Below are 18574 nucleotides of genomic sequence, written 5' to 3'. Positions count from 1 at the left end.
GCAATAAACAAGCACGTCTTTCTGAGTGTTGCCATTCCTGTCTTGCTCACATAAAGCGACTGAGCGTGAGGTTAAAGCCATCTTGTCAAAGCCCTGTGTATAATTAAACGCTTTGATCTGTGTGCAGAATCCAGCTTGTATCGTGGGCTGCCACTGCATGTTTGACTCCGAGGACTATTTATATAACGGAACACTGGGAGGAAATCACAATCTTTAGAATATGGATATGATGTTCAATTACAGCGTAACATGGTAATTCATCCTATACTTCGTGTCAATGTGGGAGGAATCCATTAACAATTTACAAGGAGACAGAATTCACATATTTTGGCAGAGAAAGTCCAATCTGCATCTGTCAGAATGAACAAATTCCTCGCAAGGCTCGAGCCAATACTTTAGTCAGCGTCGCCGTACCGATGTTCAGCCTGCTGCAGTGAAAATGAATTGCAGACTGACATTATGTACTTAGAAAATGTTTAGCTCAACAGGCACTATGTTTCCCTGCTATCACTTCCAAAGTAGGACATATGCTATACTTCTTTGCTATCCATCATGCATAGTTACAAGGTTACCTTTCAAATATTTTCTCATTGATTCTAACTAACTTAAGTTGTGTTAGGGCGACGTGCAACATGGGGTCGGGAGGATGTTATGTCAACTCAGACTGGGGGGGCGTGCAATACATAAGGAGGTGAAAAATAAGTCTTATTTATTGATAGATCATGATCATTTGTTGTTGTCTCTGTTGTTCTGTGTTTAAAGGGATAGTTCAGGTGTTTCTGAAGTGGGGTTGTATGAGGAACATATCCATAGTCAGTGTATTACCTACAGTAGATGATGGTCGCCACGCTCCCAGTTTGGAGAAGCAGACAGCAGTACCGGCACGGAAGCAAAGCAATGTACGGCTGTGGACGGGGGCGGCAGCAAAACATATTTTAAAGAAAGGCTCATTTAAAAAAAATCAATAACCGTTTAAGTGTACACTATATTTAGAATATTTTTTGTCAGTTTACCTTGCCCTGAGACAGATACACAGTCTGTTTCTGATGGGGAACTGAAACAGTTATGTCTCGCCAAAGCAACCAGACTCCATTGGAAAAAGCAGTAATTTCATCTCGCGGAACACTGGGGTTGCTGGTATTGCTCGGATTCACCACAGCACAGCACAAACAAATTAACCTATCGAGGCAGCAGAAGACCAGCAATCCCTGTGTTCTGCAAAGTAAAGGTTTTTTCAATGGAGTCTGGTGTCTTTGGCGAGAGCATAGATTGATACAATGGCTTTAGTTTTTTTTTAAGGGGCTGTCTGACAGCAAGGTAAAGTGGTGAAAATATTCTTAATATAGCGTACACTTAAAACTGATAACTGATGATTATCAGATGATTTTAGGTGAGCCTTTTTTTAGGTAGCTAAAATTAGTTTTTTTGTTCACTTCCCCGTCCACAGCACTATATTGCTTTGCTCCTGTGCCGTAACTCCCATCTGCTTCTCCAAGCTGAGGGCGTGCTGACCGTCACTTCTACTACTGTAGGTTATACACCAACTATGGATAGGTACCTCATACAACACCACTTCAAAACACCCTAACTATCCCTTTAAATTGTGTCTACATATTGTTTATTATTTACTGTGCTGTACCACAAACTGCCCCTTTTGGGGACATTAAAGTTTTTTTAGTCTAAAGTCTGTAAGAAGGTGCATATCTGTGTAATGTCACAGATAACTATTTAGGAATAAGTCGCCCTCGGTTCCAGCTACGCAGACCAACTGCTTAAAGATAAAATTCAGTGGAACTCCAAAAAAACAAATGAGAGTTCATTTGTCCTACTAAAAACAAATACTGTCAAGTTCAGTAAATCAAGAATGAAAAGGGGATCATGGAAAGTGGTTCTACCTGTGACCCAGTAGAGTAACGTCCCGGAGCACGAGAGGCGGTGCCTTTTCCAGAGCCGATGGAGCTGTCCACACTTTTGCCACTGCAGCAGTGAGTACGCAGGCATTTCCCATACTCCTTACGCACCTGCGGGATATAAAAGCACGGACACAGCACATGCACGCTGACCGTTAGACCACATCCAAGGGTAACAATTTCATACTTTTGGAGATGCTTTTCTGGCATATTTGCTGAAGCATGAAATTAACTTAATGATGTCATATTATGCAATTTCACACAGCACAACTTAAGAATGAAGCCGTACCTTTTTCTGCAGCACACAGTGGAAGATGAAGATGAACATTCCCTGCAGGGAGTTGAAGATGGTGAACAGGTAGGCCATGACCACCGTGCTCTCGTTGACGTACATCAGGCCAAAGGCCCAGGTCAGGCCCAGCAGACACAGCAAGGCAATGGCCCCAATTACCCAGGATCTGGAATATAACAAACAAACAGCCATCTCACAAACCATTTCACAAAGTTAGTATGTTCAAAATGCTTTAAAACTGGTTTTGAACTTACGAAAAGCAGTGTACCAATACAATATTTTGTGATAATAAATGGAGGTTAAAAGCCACAACTTTAACTGAGGTGTGTGCTACCACTGAATTAAAAAGAAATATACACAGAATAATCAGTTCAAGGCATCATTTATTCCACAGTTATCAAGGTTTTTCCTGTGAGAGGGAGAAAAGGCACACCGATGAAGAGGGGAAAGAAATGGATGAGAAATGACAATGGATTTAATCTTCATTTTCTGATTCTGTCCTTGTATTTGCTACCTTTTCCTTTCCTTATTTGCGTAATTTCACACGATGTCATTGACTATTTGAAAAGCCATAGATGACCATAAAACTACAGATTCATAGGTACGATTATAGAAGTCTGTATAAATGGGAGCGTAACAAATATGGCATTTTCATTAGAAGACTATTTACATGAGCGCATTACATATTGGATTTTATTACCTAAGGGTCGGGATGAGTGTCTAGTAAACTCTTACTCAAACTGAAAGGCTGAACTCAGATAAATGAGAACACAGAGTCGATTAAGAACGAAAGGCTCTATCTTCATGTGGCGCACACTGCGCAGAGGAAGTGGCACTTTTTCTTCACCTGCACCCTTTTGGTATTTTGGCGACTCCCTGTAGACGAGGCGGAGTTAAGATTGATATCTGGTTCTCGCCAGCATCTGTCATGAGCAGCAGCCTGCATGTATGAAGATCTTTCTCTTTGAATTGATTAAGTCATTTCACAGCCGTCTGAAGGAGGCGGTTGTGTTTTCCCTCTGCAGCCTCTAATTTGAGTGGCACGCGTTGTCAAAGCACAATTACGCACATAATCAGGTAACCTTGATGGAGTATTGCACACACATCACCTGACTGTCTATAAAAGTGGTCTCTGCTGTTGTGTACATCAGTGGATGGTAAATCTCATTATGCTAGCTTCCATGTTTATGCGATCCTAATCAGCAGAGATGTTGAGAGGTGGAGGCATTCTTAGGATGTCAACCCTACAGCTGTTAATGCACAACACAATGTGGTAGATCAGAATCATGGCTGGTCATATAACTGTTAATTACACAGTATTCTGATCGTGCATGCTGTAAGTGTGAAAACTCTTGCATACCACTCGTTAATTTCATGCAAGGTTTCAGTCTAAAGCTGATGTCGTCCTTTTTAAAGGAACGGTGTGTAGTATTTCAGGTTTTCATTAGTGTATATAATCACCTGAAACTAAGAATCGTTGTGTTTTCGTTAGTTTAGAATGAGCCCTTCATATCTACATAGGGAGCGGGTTCTCTTTACGGAGTCCGCCATGTTTCTACAGTAGCCCAGAATGGACAAACCAAACACTGGCTCGAGAGAGAGCCTTTCATGTTTTTACTTTTCCTGAAGGCCACTCCCACACACTTGTGAAACTGTGGTAACGTGAGCTGCAGAGTGCAAAACCGCGATACCGCCAGCTGCCGTCTGACTTCCGACTTCCGTTGCTCCTAAAAGTAGTGTTATTATGGTAAGGATGGCTTCTGAGTGAGTGGAGGGGTACTCAGTTGGTTGCAATCTGCAACCACACCACTAGATGCCGCTAAATCCTACACACTGTACCTTTAAGGTACTTAAGGTACTGCACCTTATTTGTTCTTTGTGGGTGTTATTTAGAAATGCAAGTGTGGTTATTCTAAGGCTAATTGTAATACCTAAAAATTGTGCATCATTAAAAAAGTACAGAAATATTAATTTATCTAGAAATTTAACATATTATTTACGTAAAACCGGATATTATGATAATTTCAAATGTTTATTCATTACTTTTAGCTGACTGCTTCAAGCATTTATCTATTAATTTCAACTATTTAAAAAATGTATCCATTACTTGCTAACTATGTCAACCATTTTTTCCAGATTGGATGCAGATAGGGGAAAAAAAAAAAGACTGACAACTGAGAAATGTGAACACTGTATCTACATTACAGTGCTAATATATATCTATAGACTGCACCGCAAAGATACAGGTGCCATTTAAAACTAATCTGGCTTGTCACATCTGTAGGCTATGTATATCTAAGGCGGGAGGGCTGTGTGCACACTAATGTGGCCTTCAACATGACTGAGTACACCACAATAAATCATGTTAATGACTCAGAGAGGCACCTAGATGGATTCGGGTGCGGATTTGTTCATATATGGAGGAGTAAATGAAAGATGGCAATATGGGAAAATGGCGCTTCCAATTTTGTCTTACTTGATCTCAGGTTCGTAATCCTGATAGCTGAGCGATATGACGAGAGCAAAACAACACGAGAAAAACAAGGCAGAAATAAATCAAATCACAAGACAAAGAGATGGAAAGTAATCCGAAATGTGTGCCCATAAATACAATGTACAAATTTAGACATTGAGAGGGAAACAATACAACAAAAAAGGAAGATTTGGGCAGTGGAGATTAGAGCTACGTTCACAGCATCCAAACATCAAGGCCAGACATTCATACATTTTGAGAAGGGATTTGTTAGCGATTAACAGCTGATAACCACAATTATCCTGGTTCACTGAAGTATCCAACTTCCCTCATAAATGCTGGCAGACCTTCACATTTAAGCTTTTATAAATGGGCCAGGTGTGCGGCAAAATAAATGATTTATGAATTCACCGGGGCAACCATTAAACATAATTTTCCCAGGGCTGTCTTAATGACCTGGTGGGAGAGGTACTTCATCAAGGCGACTGCCCCCGGAATGGACACAGAAACACAAGCGGTGGGCACAAAGAGAACAAAAATATTGTCCTCTAACTAGTGGCGGCTTGGTCGGATGAATGGTTTATGATAGAGACACGAGAGGTCATAGGAAATACATCCGAGAGGACAGGATATGAAGAGGCTACAACTCATATCGCACATGGCTTATCTTCGTCTGGAGTTATCAGATAAAAATATGGGGGATGAATTTGAGAGCTGCATGGAAGGAGCCTTGAGGCAGAACTTCAGAGACCGCATAGCAGTCACTGAAAACCATAACAGCTCACTTAGAATTGGAGAGGGTGCATTTCAGTTGAGTTTTATCCTGTCAGGACTGTTACAACAGGTACAGAACCTCTCAGTTCATATTTTTGGCATCATTAAAGCAGCAGTATAGACAAGATTGGAGCAAATATGATTAAAAAAAAGTTATTTTTATAAATCGGTCACTATATCCTGACAGGTTATCTGAACAAAAAATCATCTGCATCTTTGTCCTCCCAGTTTACTGCCCATTGCTCGCATAAATTGTTTTCAGAAACATCTTATAGTGTACTGTTTAGCATTGCCCACCAGCCGGAGAACACTTTCTCATTTTACAGCTAAAGAGTACACTACAAGATGTTTCTGAAAACATTTGAGGCGAGAAATAGGTAATACAGTAACAAAATATGAATGCATATTTGATCAGCGCTCCCTAATTTGACCATTTGATTGGAGTTAGCGAGTGATTTACAACTGCCTCCACTGAATGAACAGCCAATAGGAATGCTTTTTCTCTTAAATGACCTGTGATTGGCCAAAGTCTCCTACATTTTTTTACGCCTAAAAACAGAGCCATGAGGACGTGCAAAAGTCTAGTTATCTCTCAGAGCACTTGAATTACAATATGTTGAAAGGTTATTGTGGAATCTTTGTCCAATGATGCCAAAAACATTCTGCCTACCCCCGCTTTAGGTGTAGCATTTAGCAAGGCAAATCAAGTTATTGATTTCATTAATTGTGTATTTTAGTCTAATTTTAGAATGCTGAATATAGCGTACTTTAGCTCAGCTTTGTGTCAGTGAACCATAGAGTCATTTGAATGATTGTACAATATATAGATATGCTATCCACCGCTGAGGGCTGCAGCAGAGCACTTCTAGGCTTTCCAAGCACAAAAAAGAGAGAGAAGCTTTATTGTGCTAATCGTCGAGAAGAAACACCAAAAATGAGCAATTTTAAGCAGAGAACCTCTTCAGACCGTGACATCAAATTACCACCAATTTCCTTCGAAATGACTTAATTTGCAGAGGTGCCATTCACTGCAATGTCACAGATCATTTATGTATGAGATTGCAATTGGTCAATTCAACCTGTTTCAGTCATTTTATAGGCTGTTTCTGGGAGGAAAAGAGGAAGTGCTGTGATCAACCCGACAGGGTGTTAATTATTTAACCAAAGGTATACTTAAAATGCTAATCACCTCAAAGTGTTTAAGACATCAATAGCGCAAAAAGTTTTTGATGTCGGCGTAGACGTTTTGTGTCTTTGAAATCATCCTCGTTAGCATATTTCATTTGAAGTTTCTTATCTGCACGGAGAGGAAGCTACGCGAGTCAAAAGTCGCAACTTTCTCGATAAAAATGTTCAGTCCGTCATGTCCTTAATATGCTGCATTCAGAGCAAGTGGTGCAAAAGTCATGTTGTAATCCATGAATCACAGGGCAGCGGCAGCTGCTGTCTCCATTATGGGGCGAGGAGGGAAAAAACACATCAAACACAATATCAATTCTACATCCTCTACTGAGAAATGTTGCATCTTACCAGTGCCATTCTACAATAACACATCCATCATAATAACGGTAGCTAAAATGAAGAGGAAAAAGAAAAATGGAAGATGAGAAACAGAAAAGATGTTAAAGATAAACACAGGCAGAGATAAAAAAAAAAAAGGCAGGATGCTAATCAAAAGAAGAAAAGAAAGGGAGGGAGGAAGAGATACACAGCGAAGGAGATGAAACATTCATGTTAAAACAAGGCAGCATGATGAAATCTGAACAAAAAACGTGACATCAAACCATAAAGAGGAGTCAAATGGCAAAAAAAAGATAACACAAAAGAAGACACACCTCATTAAACGGAGCTAAATTGACTTAATTAACCCGTGGCATCATCATCAAACCAGTTCACCTTGATAACTCAACGAAAACCTATAAGGAAATTAAGGCAATAACTGACTATGACACCAAATTGGACACTAAATGCTATTTCAATCCATGTTAAAAAACTGAAATACTTAATTGTTTCATCATACCCACCTATTACTACATGTTTATGATGAAACAGAAGCAACAGCTAAAGGCTATGATGTGTTTGGCTGAGCAGTACTGTTACTAAAAGCCAGCCTGAATGTGCAGTCGTGTGTTGAGAAATGGGTCTCGACTTAAAAAACGGTGTCAGATGAATGAGGGCTGACAAAAGCAGCGCTGCTTCATACCATTTTCCAATGGTCATCTGAAACATTGCCGACTGTTTGGAAGTCTCAGGGGTCAGGAGGTCAGTTGTGTGGTACATTATGGGAGGCAAGTGTAATAAATCATATGACACTGAGAACTCCAGCGGTCAATAATTTTCTGCAGAACAAACTACGCAATGTATCTTGCGGTACCAAAGGAGGGTTAACATACAGAAAATGGACTTGGAAAATGTTCTCTACAACAGTATTTTGGATCAGTGCTTTGCTCAGTGTACCTGCTGTTTTGGTCCAGTCGTGGTCTGGAGCTGTATCAAAGCTAAGCAATCTATTTCCACACCATGCCTCAGTATAGAAGCTAGAGAGCCAATCAAGGGGTTGCAGGTGGTCCGCCTGTATGTCTGCCAGTGTTTGAACCACGGTACATGTGTAGCTCACAGTGGATGTATCAGACCGGGGCTGTGTGTAACAGTTTGTGCGTATATGTCTGTGTGTAAACGTGCACATATATCTGAGACTCAGTTGTGTTGGTTTCTAATGCCAGATCTGCTGCTGATGATCAGAATTCACACTGTGAGCAGAGTACAAACAGTGTTTTCATAGGATAGGAATGGCATGGGAAAAAGATGTGCTTCAATATTTAAAGAGGACCTATTATGCTTTTGAGCTTTTTCCCTTAGCTTCAGTGTGTTATATAGTTTGTTTGTTTTTTGTAAAAAGGTCTGCAAAGTTACAAAGCCCAAAGTCCACGCCAAAGGGAGTAATGGAACGTGTCCACGTGAGGGATCACCTCACTTCAGAGCATTGGACCGTTGGTGGGCTGCCACTAGGCACCTGATTGGACCAACGCTTTCACTCGTGGGCTCGTTTGGAAACTTTTTTCTCTTATTTTATGAAAATAGTTCACCGAAATATGTAAAATTTTAGGCAAGAAGAAAGCCATGCAGTTGCTCAATCCGTCTTTTGTTTTAGATCAACAACGGTTAGTTTAAAAGTTTTTCGGGAGTTTCCAGAGGCAGCGATTCGCACCGGAAACCCCTGATTTGCATAAAGTAGCTTTGACCTCAACTTTATGCAAATGAGGAGCGGCCAACGTGACGATGTTCTAGTAGAAACCCCAAAAAGTATGCACCTGAAATGAGCATAACAGGTCCTCTTTAAAAGTTGTCTGTCGAAAAAAGAAAACAAAAAAAAAAGCACAGAGAACACCCAAACATATATTCTGATCATTTCCAAGTCTTGATGGCTAACATTGATGGCTGTGTCAACACTCCCAGCATCTGCTTCCCAATTCCCTAGCCATACCTAATTGCTGTTCTTTCATTGCTGCAAAGTGCATACAAATGATCTACATTTTCTGTGCTACACACTAGAATCAAATAGGAGCAAAACACACAGCCTGTTATTTCACAGAATCTGATAAAAATGTGGACAAAAGAAGCGACACTGAGTGGCTTTCACCATTCAGCCACTTCACAAGGTGTCAAGTTTGGATTAACCTATTATTAACATTACAGGAAAGTATAGGAGCTGATTATAGCTTTGACAAAGCATGGTGGAAAGAGCGGAAGAGGAAATGGCTAGACTTCTATCAGATAGATGAACAGTAGAACAAAGATTGGGTTGCACCAGCTATTAGTAAATCCTAAAGTTCTAGCTAGTTTCAAACCAGTGATTTACTTCATTTGGTTGCACCATTTGAATTTAAGAATGCCTTAGCTGGTCAAGACGTACAGTATGTATAGAAGATGTATAAACTGGTCGGGAGGAAACATTTGTAGCAAGAATTTGTGGGAAGTCACTGTAGTATCCAGAGCTGTACCCTACTGTAACAACGACATATTACACTTTGTTACTTTAGGTATTGCCTTGTTTTATTTAAACTAATGCATAGATGGAAAATTGAGAGTTAGAAGTATTCATAATGTTTAGAATGAGTGGGATATACACAATTGTGCTGAGCTAGCTGATTTTATTTGGTCATTTAGTTTAATGCATTAGGCTACCTCCGATTCTGAGAAGTGAAGCCGATGCGGAAGTGCCTTAAACTTGCATTCTTTCTAATAGCCAGCAGGGGGCGACTCCTCTGGTTGCAAAAAAGAAGTCTGATTGTATAGAAGTCTATGAAAAATGAGCCTACTTCTCACTTGATTTATTACCTCAGTAAACATTGTAAACATGAGTTTATGGTCTCAATCGGTAGTTTCAAGTCATCTTCAATACAGCATGATGTTCATTTAGTAAATTATGGTCCCATTTAGAGTCCAATAGACCATAAAGCAGGGGATGCTTTAGGGCGTGGCTACCATGTGATTGACAGGTCGCTACCACGGCGCTGTCCGGTCTGGGAGTTGTCTGTGTGTTCATCTTATAACTTTAACCCTTTCACAGTGTTTTTTCAGTTCATGACAGTTAATTATATATTTTTTTGTTATATTTCAATATATATATAACTTAGCTACCCCCTAAATGCTGAACTCGAGGCTTCAAAAGGCAGTCCACAAACCAGTGGGTGACTCCATGGTGCCTTCGTCCACTTCTTACTGTATATACAGTCTATGGTTGTTCTAAGGTTGTTATTTTGACGAAATGTAATTCAAAACTTTTTCAGTTTACATCACCATTAAACAGCCTTCAGGTCAGATGTTTTACCTTATTACATCCACCAAAGGCCAAAGGCCTCGGAAGGAGGTTATGTTTTCACCGGCGTTTGTTGGTTTGTCTATTTGGAGGATAACTCCGAAAGTCCGTGATGGATTTGAATGAAATTTTTTGGAGGGGTGGGGTGTGGCACAATGAACAATCCATTAGATTTTACGACATACATGAAACCTGCCTTGGCGGAGGTCTGCGCCCCCCCGAGTGCACTTCTAAGCTATATTTATTCTGCTCTTCCATGGGTCATATATCAGCAAGATAACATTAGCTTTATCAGTTAGCTACACAACAGTTACACCTGGCAGTTACTGGGTGTAAACCTTTAGTAAAAACTCATCTCTATGTAGAAATAGTCTGTGTGGTGCAACCATTTTTAATTCAGTAATGCATAAATCTCCACTTCACAGTAAACACTTACATTCTAGCTGAGTATATTCAAACTTACGGGGAGCTGATGCAGTCGGCCACCCGGTTGCCTCAGTTCACAGGAGGAAAACAAAACTTCACAATATGGCAACTTCTGTGTTTCTCGGAACATCGTTAAACGTTGACCTTCTGCTACATGTCATCGTGAGGTGACTGGAATGTCAGTACGGGTCATACTTTGGCCCCGCTCAAAAGCGGCACTTAAAAACCAAGAGCATCCTGCAGTGAATCTGTGATGGAAAAACACAGTGCAGTCTGACACGGTGCAGCTTAAGCACGCTATATCACGCTCGCAGGAGATTGTTTTTTTATGTGTGTATCACTGTGCTGAGAGGAGCAGGGCAGACAGGGCCACTGTGCTGCTGAGACACAACCAGTGATGTGATGCCGCAAAAAAAAACAGCCAGAGCGCCCGGCCATAAAGTAGACTAATGTGTCCAGAGTGGCTTAAAAAAAAGCGAGGAAGACAGCAAAAACAGAGCAGAGACCCTTATCCATCATAGCAAACGGGCGGCAAAACAACTTTACACCATCTGTGGAAGGAGTGTGCCCTGACACCAGGTAGCTGGAGCTTACGTCAAAAACAATGACCGAAAACGCTGTGTCATTCTACAAGGTAAGGGGACCTTAAAAACAACTTTTAAAACTCCTTATTCACATCTAGCCAAACTTCTGGATGAAACTTTTAAAAGTGTAAAAGAACCAGGGAGGCCTTTACGGCAGCTTTTTTTTCGTGCGTCAACATATTTTTCGGAACTTATTTTTGTCATGCATACCACCTTACACAAAACGCGAATATTACGCTGCGAAAAAGCGACACTTTTTATCGGAATGAAGTTGATTTTTCTGAGCTTTTGCACTGCGAAAAAAGGCATCAACCAATCATGTTGTGCAGAATGGGTTGAGTTGCGCCTATATTTACGAAAGAACAATACGGAAGCTCCCGTAGTCCAAACCAGGACGGCAAACTTTATGACTCCTTTCAACCTTGACAAAGGCAGCAGGCAGCGCAGACCAGATCCACTTTCCATCCTTTATTCCCTTTCACAATAAAAGCCCATGACATATAATATTGGCAGGCGAGTATTTTGCATTTTCATGTTGTTTATTCGCCACGCCCTCAGTGTGTAAAGGCCTTAAGTCCGCACTTATTATCTCACAACACTAATCTTACTTTGTAACTATGATGGATCAGACAACTAAAGCTAATTGGCTTTTGTATCATATGGATATGAATGAACTTCTTGAGCAGTATACAACATACATATAAATTACAAAAAAACAAAAACAAGCAGCATCGTTTGTAATATATCAGCTAAAAAAATGCAAAACCACAAACAGACCAATTTTGTCTCTCATTATTAGACAAGGGTATATACATTTTTACTACATATTGCACTTCCAGATGTCTTGCCTCAAGTAAAGCTATTTTATCTGAAACTTTAATAGGAACGTTTTACTAGCTGAAACTTACTTTAGCAAAACTGAAATACATTTCACCCATGCGGTAAATGTATAGCAAAGTATTGGAACTTTTACTAGCAAGCCTGTAAACACCAAAAGAAAGTTTGTATCTGAGTTTTATAATCATCATTGTCCCTCAAGCTTTCATACTATCTGAAAGCAGGCAGATAAACAGACTCGGAACACACATACGACATGAATATTCATTGGCAGCATGTTGACACCAAGATAACACCAGGTCAGGTCTGTCAGATTGTCTCCTGGCCTTTTGCCATGCAGACAACAGTGTCCGTCAGATAATGATGGAGACGCACCTGTTTGATTTTAACCCTGCCTGACACAACCTTTCGGCATAACAGGAGGTGCTCACCTGGCAGGCTCAGACTCACGGACCCTTAGGTTGGGTGTTCACAACCTTAAGTGCTTTTAATGAGGTTTCAAAATATCAAACGGGGAGGCGAGAAAACGTGAATTTCTCGGGAACACCGGCTTGAATATAGAGTAAAATAAAAACATTGCTCTTTAAACCAGAGGTTCATTAAACTGAAGGAAAAAGGAGGAAAAGTCGGCTCAAACGGAGTCGTGCTTGATACAATTCAGCTGTCGGAGTGCGTTTGGTGGAAGCGAGCTTGTCACACTCGTATTGAAACATTCTTTCCATCTGTAACAAAATGCCACAAGGAGTGCTATTTCTGGACGACTTTAATGGATGGATGGGAGTGCTCTTACTTGATGTTGTCCAGGCAACCGGAGTCTGGTTTCAAGATGGCTGTGTGATGGAACATCTTGTAGAGAGCGATGCCCAGGAAGATCACATTGAGCTGAGAGACAGACACAGAGAGAAAGAGAGAAAAAAGAGAGGTTGTATGTTTCCTGTTTCAGTTCCATTCATTTTAAATCAGAGCACTTTGTAGCGCAGATCTGGACCGCTGCAGCCAGACTCGGTTTCCCACTCTGCCAAACAGAGCACAAAATCCTGTGAAACCTCTACAGTGGTACAACAGGCTAAACAAGGAACGGTGAGACAAGACAGCTGCATACTTGTATGAGGGAGCCTTTCCATCTGACTTATTTACACTTGTCTCATCATATTCACACTTAGAGACAACCACAGGGAATAACTGCCACCGCTGCTGCGTTCGTTTGCTTTTACAGTTTCTACATCTGGAAAAAAAAAACGGTAACACTTTATTTGACGCCCATGTTTATAATTCATTATGAACATACTTATGAGTTATAATCGGCTTAAAGCACTGTATAATTATAGCAATTTATAACAATAATCATAACACATTTTATAATGACATATACGGTCAAGACATTTTCTTTTTTTTGCAAGGATCATAGTGTATTATAATTCCCATAGTTGTAATACATTATCATCTTTTTTTTAATAATGCATTATACTGTGATTATAAGTAAGGGATAATGTACAGCGAGCTGGTCATTGTTGTGAAATAAACCCCGACAGCGCGATGTGGTGGATCACAACGCGAAGCGAAGGAGTCTTGCGTCGCCCTGAAGGGGTTTATTTCACAACAATGACCCGCTAGCTGTACATTATCCCGCTTATTACATGGCTGCTTACTTAAAAAATCCATAATTTGAAACAAAAAACAGTCCGCCAGAGTCCGACATTAGAACTACACCCATAGTAGCGGTCTGTTATACATAGCAAGACCGTAGAACGCTGTGATTGACTAATGAGAATCGCGTATTCAACAAAGTTGTGCAAAAAGTCACTATAAGTGGTCATTGTTTGCTTTAAGTAAAGTAAAAATTAATTTTACAGTGTGTTTGTGGGTTGTTTTTGCAGAGATTTAATGATATATTCTTCACTTTACTTAAAGCAAACAATGACCACTTAAGAATAATTTAAAATCACATTATAATGCTAATTATAACTAAGTGATTATAATGCACTTTTTAATGTAGCTTTAAGTGGAGTACTGTGTTTTCTTTATGTACCAGATTTCTTATTAAAAAAAAAAAACTTAAAAAAGGAACACAGAAGTGAGTTGGACTTCTGCAGCTACGTTTGCCAAACACACTGTAATTAGTCAGAAAAAATATTTTTTAACAACTCTTATGTTTGACTGCTGGATATCAAAAAGACCCACTCTGGTGTATCTCATTATTTTCTCTTTTTATTTCTGAGTCAGTAATCACAAAAATAGATAATGAGTCAAATCTGGTCGCGGCATGGGGGTCTTTTCAGAATGACTGAGCAATTAGTAAGCTTTCACTTTACTGCTGTTTACAGTTGACATTAAGCTAATATGAGTTGAGTATTAAAAAAATGGCCTTTTTAACTGCTTCAAACGCATCTTTTCCCAAACCCTCACCAAATTCCCAGGGTTAAAATTGGATCTGAGCTCTAGCCTTCTTTCCAACAGAGATATTGTTTGTTTGTAAATGTAAGAGAGAAAGGAGTGAGTCATGAGGCACACAGAGATGCATTGTGAATGACTTAACCAAACTGGAGCGTGAAAGTGCATTATGCATGTTTGGATTTAGCGTCCAGCGAGGCAGCAACAGTTCACAGTTCACATTTTTGGGTCCTGTGGTACAAGAAAGCTGTCCCATTTATAAGTTGTTGGGGGATATTTATTAGTTGATTTACTGATTCGGAGTATTTATTATGATGGCTGACTGGTGTCTCGGAAAATTAGGAGCACATCTCTTGTGGCGCGGCAATATTTACAGCCTGGCATTGGCTTAAATACTTAGATGAACATCACTCTGACATCAGATTTAAAGCAGCTGGATCAATAAATGAGATATTTCATTAGAAAATTGGGGCTGTCCTAGTTGGGAAAGACACGGAACGTGTGTGTGTGTGTGTGTGTGTGTGTGTCGTCCTTTGCATAATGCTTGTGTATCTGCACCCAGAGCTGTCTGCGTGCCTGCGAGGAGGAAAAAAAAGAAGGTAGCGGAGTTGGAACGGGAACAAAATCAATCATAATCGCAGTGCGGATTACTCCAACACTGCATACTGAGCAGAGTTCACTCTCTTTCTCTCCGTCTTTCTCACTCCCCCACCTCTACCCCACCTCCCCTCCCCCAAAAAAATTGTCTCAGCCGGTGACTGCAGAGGGGTGACAAACTGCAATATATTCTCTACACCCCTCATTCGTTTTTCTGGACGGCACCGTGCCCGGCGGTGGCATATATGCTCAACAGGGCAGAGAAAAGAGGAGCTAGAAAAAGGGATCTCGGTGGACCATTTAAGCGACGACCCGCAGGCTAAGTAGGGTTAATGAGCAGAAGGGTGGTGGTGGTGGTAGTGGTGGTGGAGGGGGGGGGAAGGCGCTTACCATAATTATCAAGGTTGCTGGTCCTATGAAACTCCAAATGAAGTAGGTGTCCAGGCGAAGCCAGCAACTGCAATGAAAGAGATAGAGTGAGAGGAGAGGGGGTTATGAAGAGAGAGAGAGAGAGGATGAGGGAGTGAGAAGGGGGGGAAGAGAGACAAAGATTTGAGGTTATAGCTTTATACTCCTGCTCAGAGGATATACATCAAGTAGGAGGCTGGACTGACACAGAGGAATAGGCACTTCAAAACACAGATTGCCGCAAGGGGGCTCGAAGAATTATGGCCATCAGTAAGAATTTGGAGGAGAGGGGGCTTTCAGTGTCAATGACAGCAATAATGATGGGCTTTCATAGCCAAACAGGTGTACTATCAAAGTAAAAGAGAAAAAGTTAAAAGGGTGGGATGTAGCTAAAACTGTAAAGGATGTGCCCTAAAGGCTGGGAGCGACCAGACTTTAGTTTGATTCTGTCTCAATTTGTCGGGTCATAGTAGGAAATTACCAGTACAGATGATAATTTATGGATGATTCAATTAGCTCGCAATTGAATCCTAGCTGTATCACTCCAAAAGGAATTGGATTGGCCTTGACCCTGACAGACGTGGCCACACACAGTCCCTTTAGCACTCAACAAAGTGTCTTACGTGTTCATGTTAACAGCGATGACTCTCTAGGACTGCTGTAATTATGTCAAGAATTAAATAACATGCTCTCTTGACCTCACACTTCATATCAAAACTGCACAGATCGTCTTCTTTGCTGAGGAAAACTAGATACAGACCAGAAAGGCCGGTGGAAGGTGGCAGTGCTCCTTTGAAATGGCAAAAAAAAAAAAAAAAAACTTGATTCATGACCTGTGGTTGAATTATTAATCTTTTAATCTCCGCTGCTGCGGCAGATAGACGCCTCCATTTTTGGCCACTGGAAAATTACAGTTCGCACAGGCGTGTTGTCATTCAGGCTGACAGAGGGGGAAAATGGGAAGTGGCAGAGTATTAGCTGTAATTCAATAGCATTTTAAGGCAAGTTGAAGCGCATGGGGCACTGAAGGAAAAAACAGTATTTACAACAATACAGCCTACAAATTGAAAAATTCAGACTAAAACCCTCAACTGCAATAGGCATGTTTGTACATGTTTCACTTTTTTTGCCACCAAAGAAGTGGCAGACAAACGAGAGAGAATACAGTATAAGAAGTGACAGGATAGAAATTGACTGGTCCTTTGTTGTTCCTGGGACTTGATATGTCTCCCCCTCGCTGATATCAATGGATGAGAGGAGGCAACACAGAAAAACACATATGGATGCATACAGAAGTGAACAAGCGCAAACAAAAATATGCACAACATGCACAGAACTCTGGCAGCTCATCAAAGCACATGCTCCGAACGTCGCGGCTCTAAATTATGCTGAAGGTCCCATTGTTCATTTTTGCCTTCTTCTTCTTCAGATCATAGACAGATTTAAAGACGTGGTGGGCGGTGGGAGCTGCGGGCTGTTATTTCTTTTCTGCCTCCTCTACCTCCCCTTCTCCACTTGTGTCATGGATTGGCTTTTGGAGCACATCTAGTTTCATCTCCCCTCCTGGTATGCTACTTTGTGCACTTTTTCCATTAGCAACCGAGCAATAAAAACCATAAACGTGTGCCAGTCAAAACACAAGCCGCACTCGTGCCAACAGTATTCTGGCGTTCTGCAGCGATCTGAGACAGGCTGTCCTTTGAGCCGTGGCAGCTTAATCTGCAAAGGCGTCTTTGCAACAGAGATAGTCATTTCATTGGCGTGATAGTGAGCTGATGACCAAGTGAGTGAGTGAAGTAATGTGAAATAATTGAGCCAAAGAGACCACTCGCAGCCTTTTGATTCAGTCTGAAGTCCTGAAGCACATTTTTCCTTAAACTGTGCCTTTTAAAGGGGACCTATCGTGCTCATTTTCAGGTTCACACTTGGATTTTTGGTTTCTACAAGAACATATTTCCACACTTTAATGTTCAAAAAACATTATTATTTTTCTCATACTGTCTGTCTAAGTATACCTGTATTCACCCTCTGTCTGAAACACTCCGTTTTAGTGCCTGTTTCTTTAAGTCTCCCTCCCAAAAAAGCCCAGTCTGCTCTGATTGGCCTGCGAGAAAAATATGGTGCACTTAGGTGGCACTTTAAGACTTGGACACGGTGTTTGGTAACATTTATTAAAGGTACCCTATGAAGGTTATTTTTTTTTTTTTAGATATGGTTGAGAGAAATCTACTGTAAATAAAGACATGCTCATCACCTTCCAAAATATGACATTTTTGTTGAATATTTTCTTGAATTTTTGCATTACAGTTGTATTCTCAAATTCTTTAATGCATTGGTCTGTTGACAAGCAAAATTCATAAATAAAAACTACAAAGTCAAACCCACAACTAGTGTTGTCTTAAGATAACAATACCTAACACAGCCAATAGTGGCTAGCAGATTAGCTTGCTAGCTTAGCTTCCTCGGCCCATCAAATGCCTCCTGCCTTGCAGTTCCCTTGATTGTGTTCTGACTGCCAGCTATTGTCAAAATACAAGTGAACGGAACAGTTTTCAATATATTCCCAAAAAATAAATCAATAAAACTGGCCTTGCAAATGTTTTATAAGAAAGGAAATGCATTCAGCGTGTTTGTTAGGCCTCGAGGATGCAATGGTTTTGTTGAGAGTCCCTAAATGTAAACATAAGTGGATTTATTTACAAGATAACTCCACAGGGGATCTTCGAAAAATACCCAACACTATTCTGCATGCTCAATGGAACAGTCTGTTACACCGACTAGATTACTGAAACAAAAAGGTAATGCTATCTCCTGAGTTTACAGGTGGTTTGATGTATTGCTTTCATTAAAGTGGAGAGATTACACAGGACCGCATCCTTGTTTTGCTGACCAGTAGGCACCTTCGCTGTACTCAAGAAGAGCAAAGTGCCTTGCTCGAGGGCACATTTAGAGTTATCACTTAAACGTAATTGAATAGAAGTCCTACTTTACTTTCCTGGGTTGAGAGATTTCTATTTGATCTCGGACTTTGAACAGGTGACTTCACAAGCTTGCCGACCTTCA

The 18574-nt window shown here is 40.6% G+C and overlaps 1 protein-coding gene across 14 annotated transcripts in view; it reads right to left on the bottom strand.

Moving 5' to 3' along the window:
- The window catches only part of LOC141761153 (adhesion G protein-coupled receptor L3), a 234608-nt gene that overhangs the window by 12317 nt on the left and 203717 nt on the right, over positions 1 to 18574 (bottom strand). For all 14 annotated transcript variants that reach the window (XM_074624445.1, XM_074624447.1, XM_074624434.1 and 11 more), the window contains 4 exons: positions 15494 to 15560; positions 12906 to 12997; positions 2200 to 2368; positions 1896 to 2021 (listed from right to left, as the gene is read on the bottom strand). In XM_074624445.1, coding sequence (XP_074480546.1) covers positions 1896 to 2021; positions 2200 to 2368; positions 12906 to 12997; positions 15494 to 15560 — 454 coding nt within the window. The remainder of the gene's footprint in view (positions 1 to 1895; positions 2022 to 2199; positions 2369 to 12905; positions 12998 to 15493; positions 15561 to 18574) is intronic.

The sequence above is a fragment of the Sebastes fasciatus genome, chromosome 22 (genome assembly GCF_043250625.1).
Source record: "Sebastes fasciatus isolate fSebFas1 chromosome 22, fSebFas1.pri, whole genome shotgun sequence".
Taxonomy (NCBI): domain Eukaryota; kingdom Metazoa; phylum Chordata; class Actinopteri; order Perciformes; family Sebastidae; genus Sebastes; species Sebastes fasciatus.
This window is presented reverse-complemented; position numbering and strand designations above follow the sequence as displayed.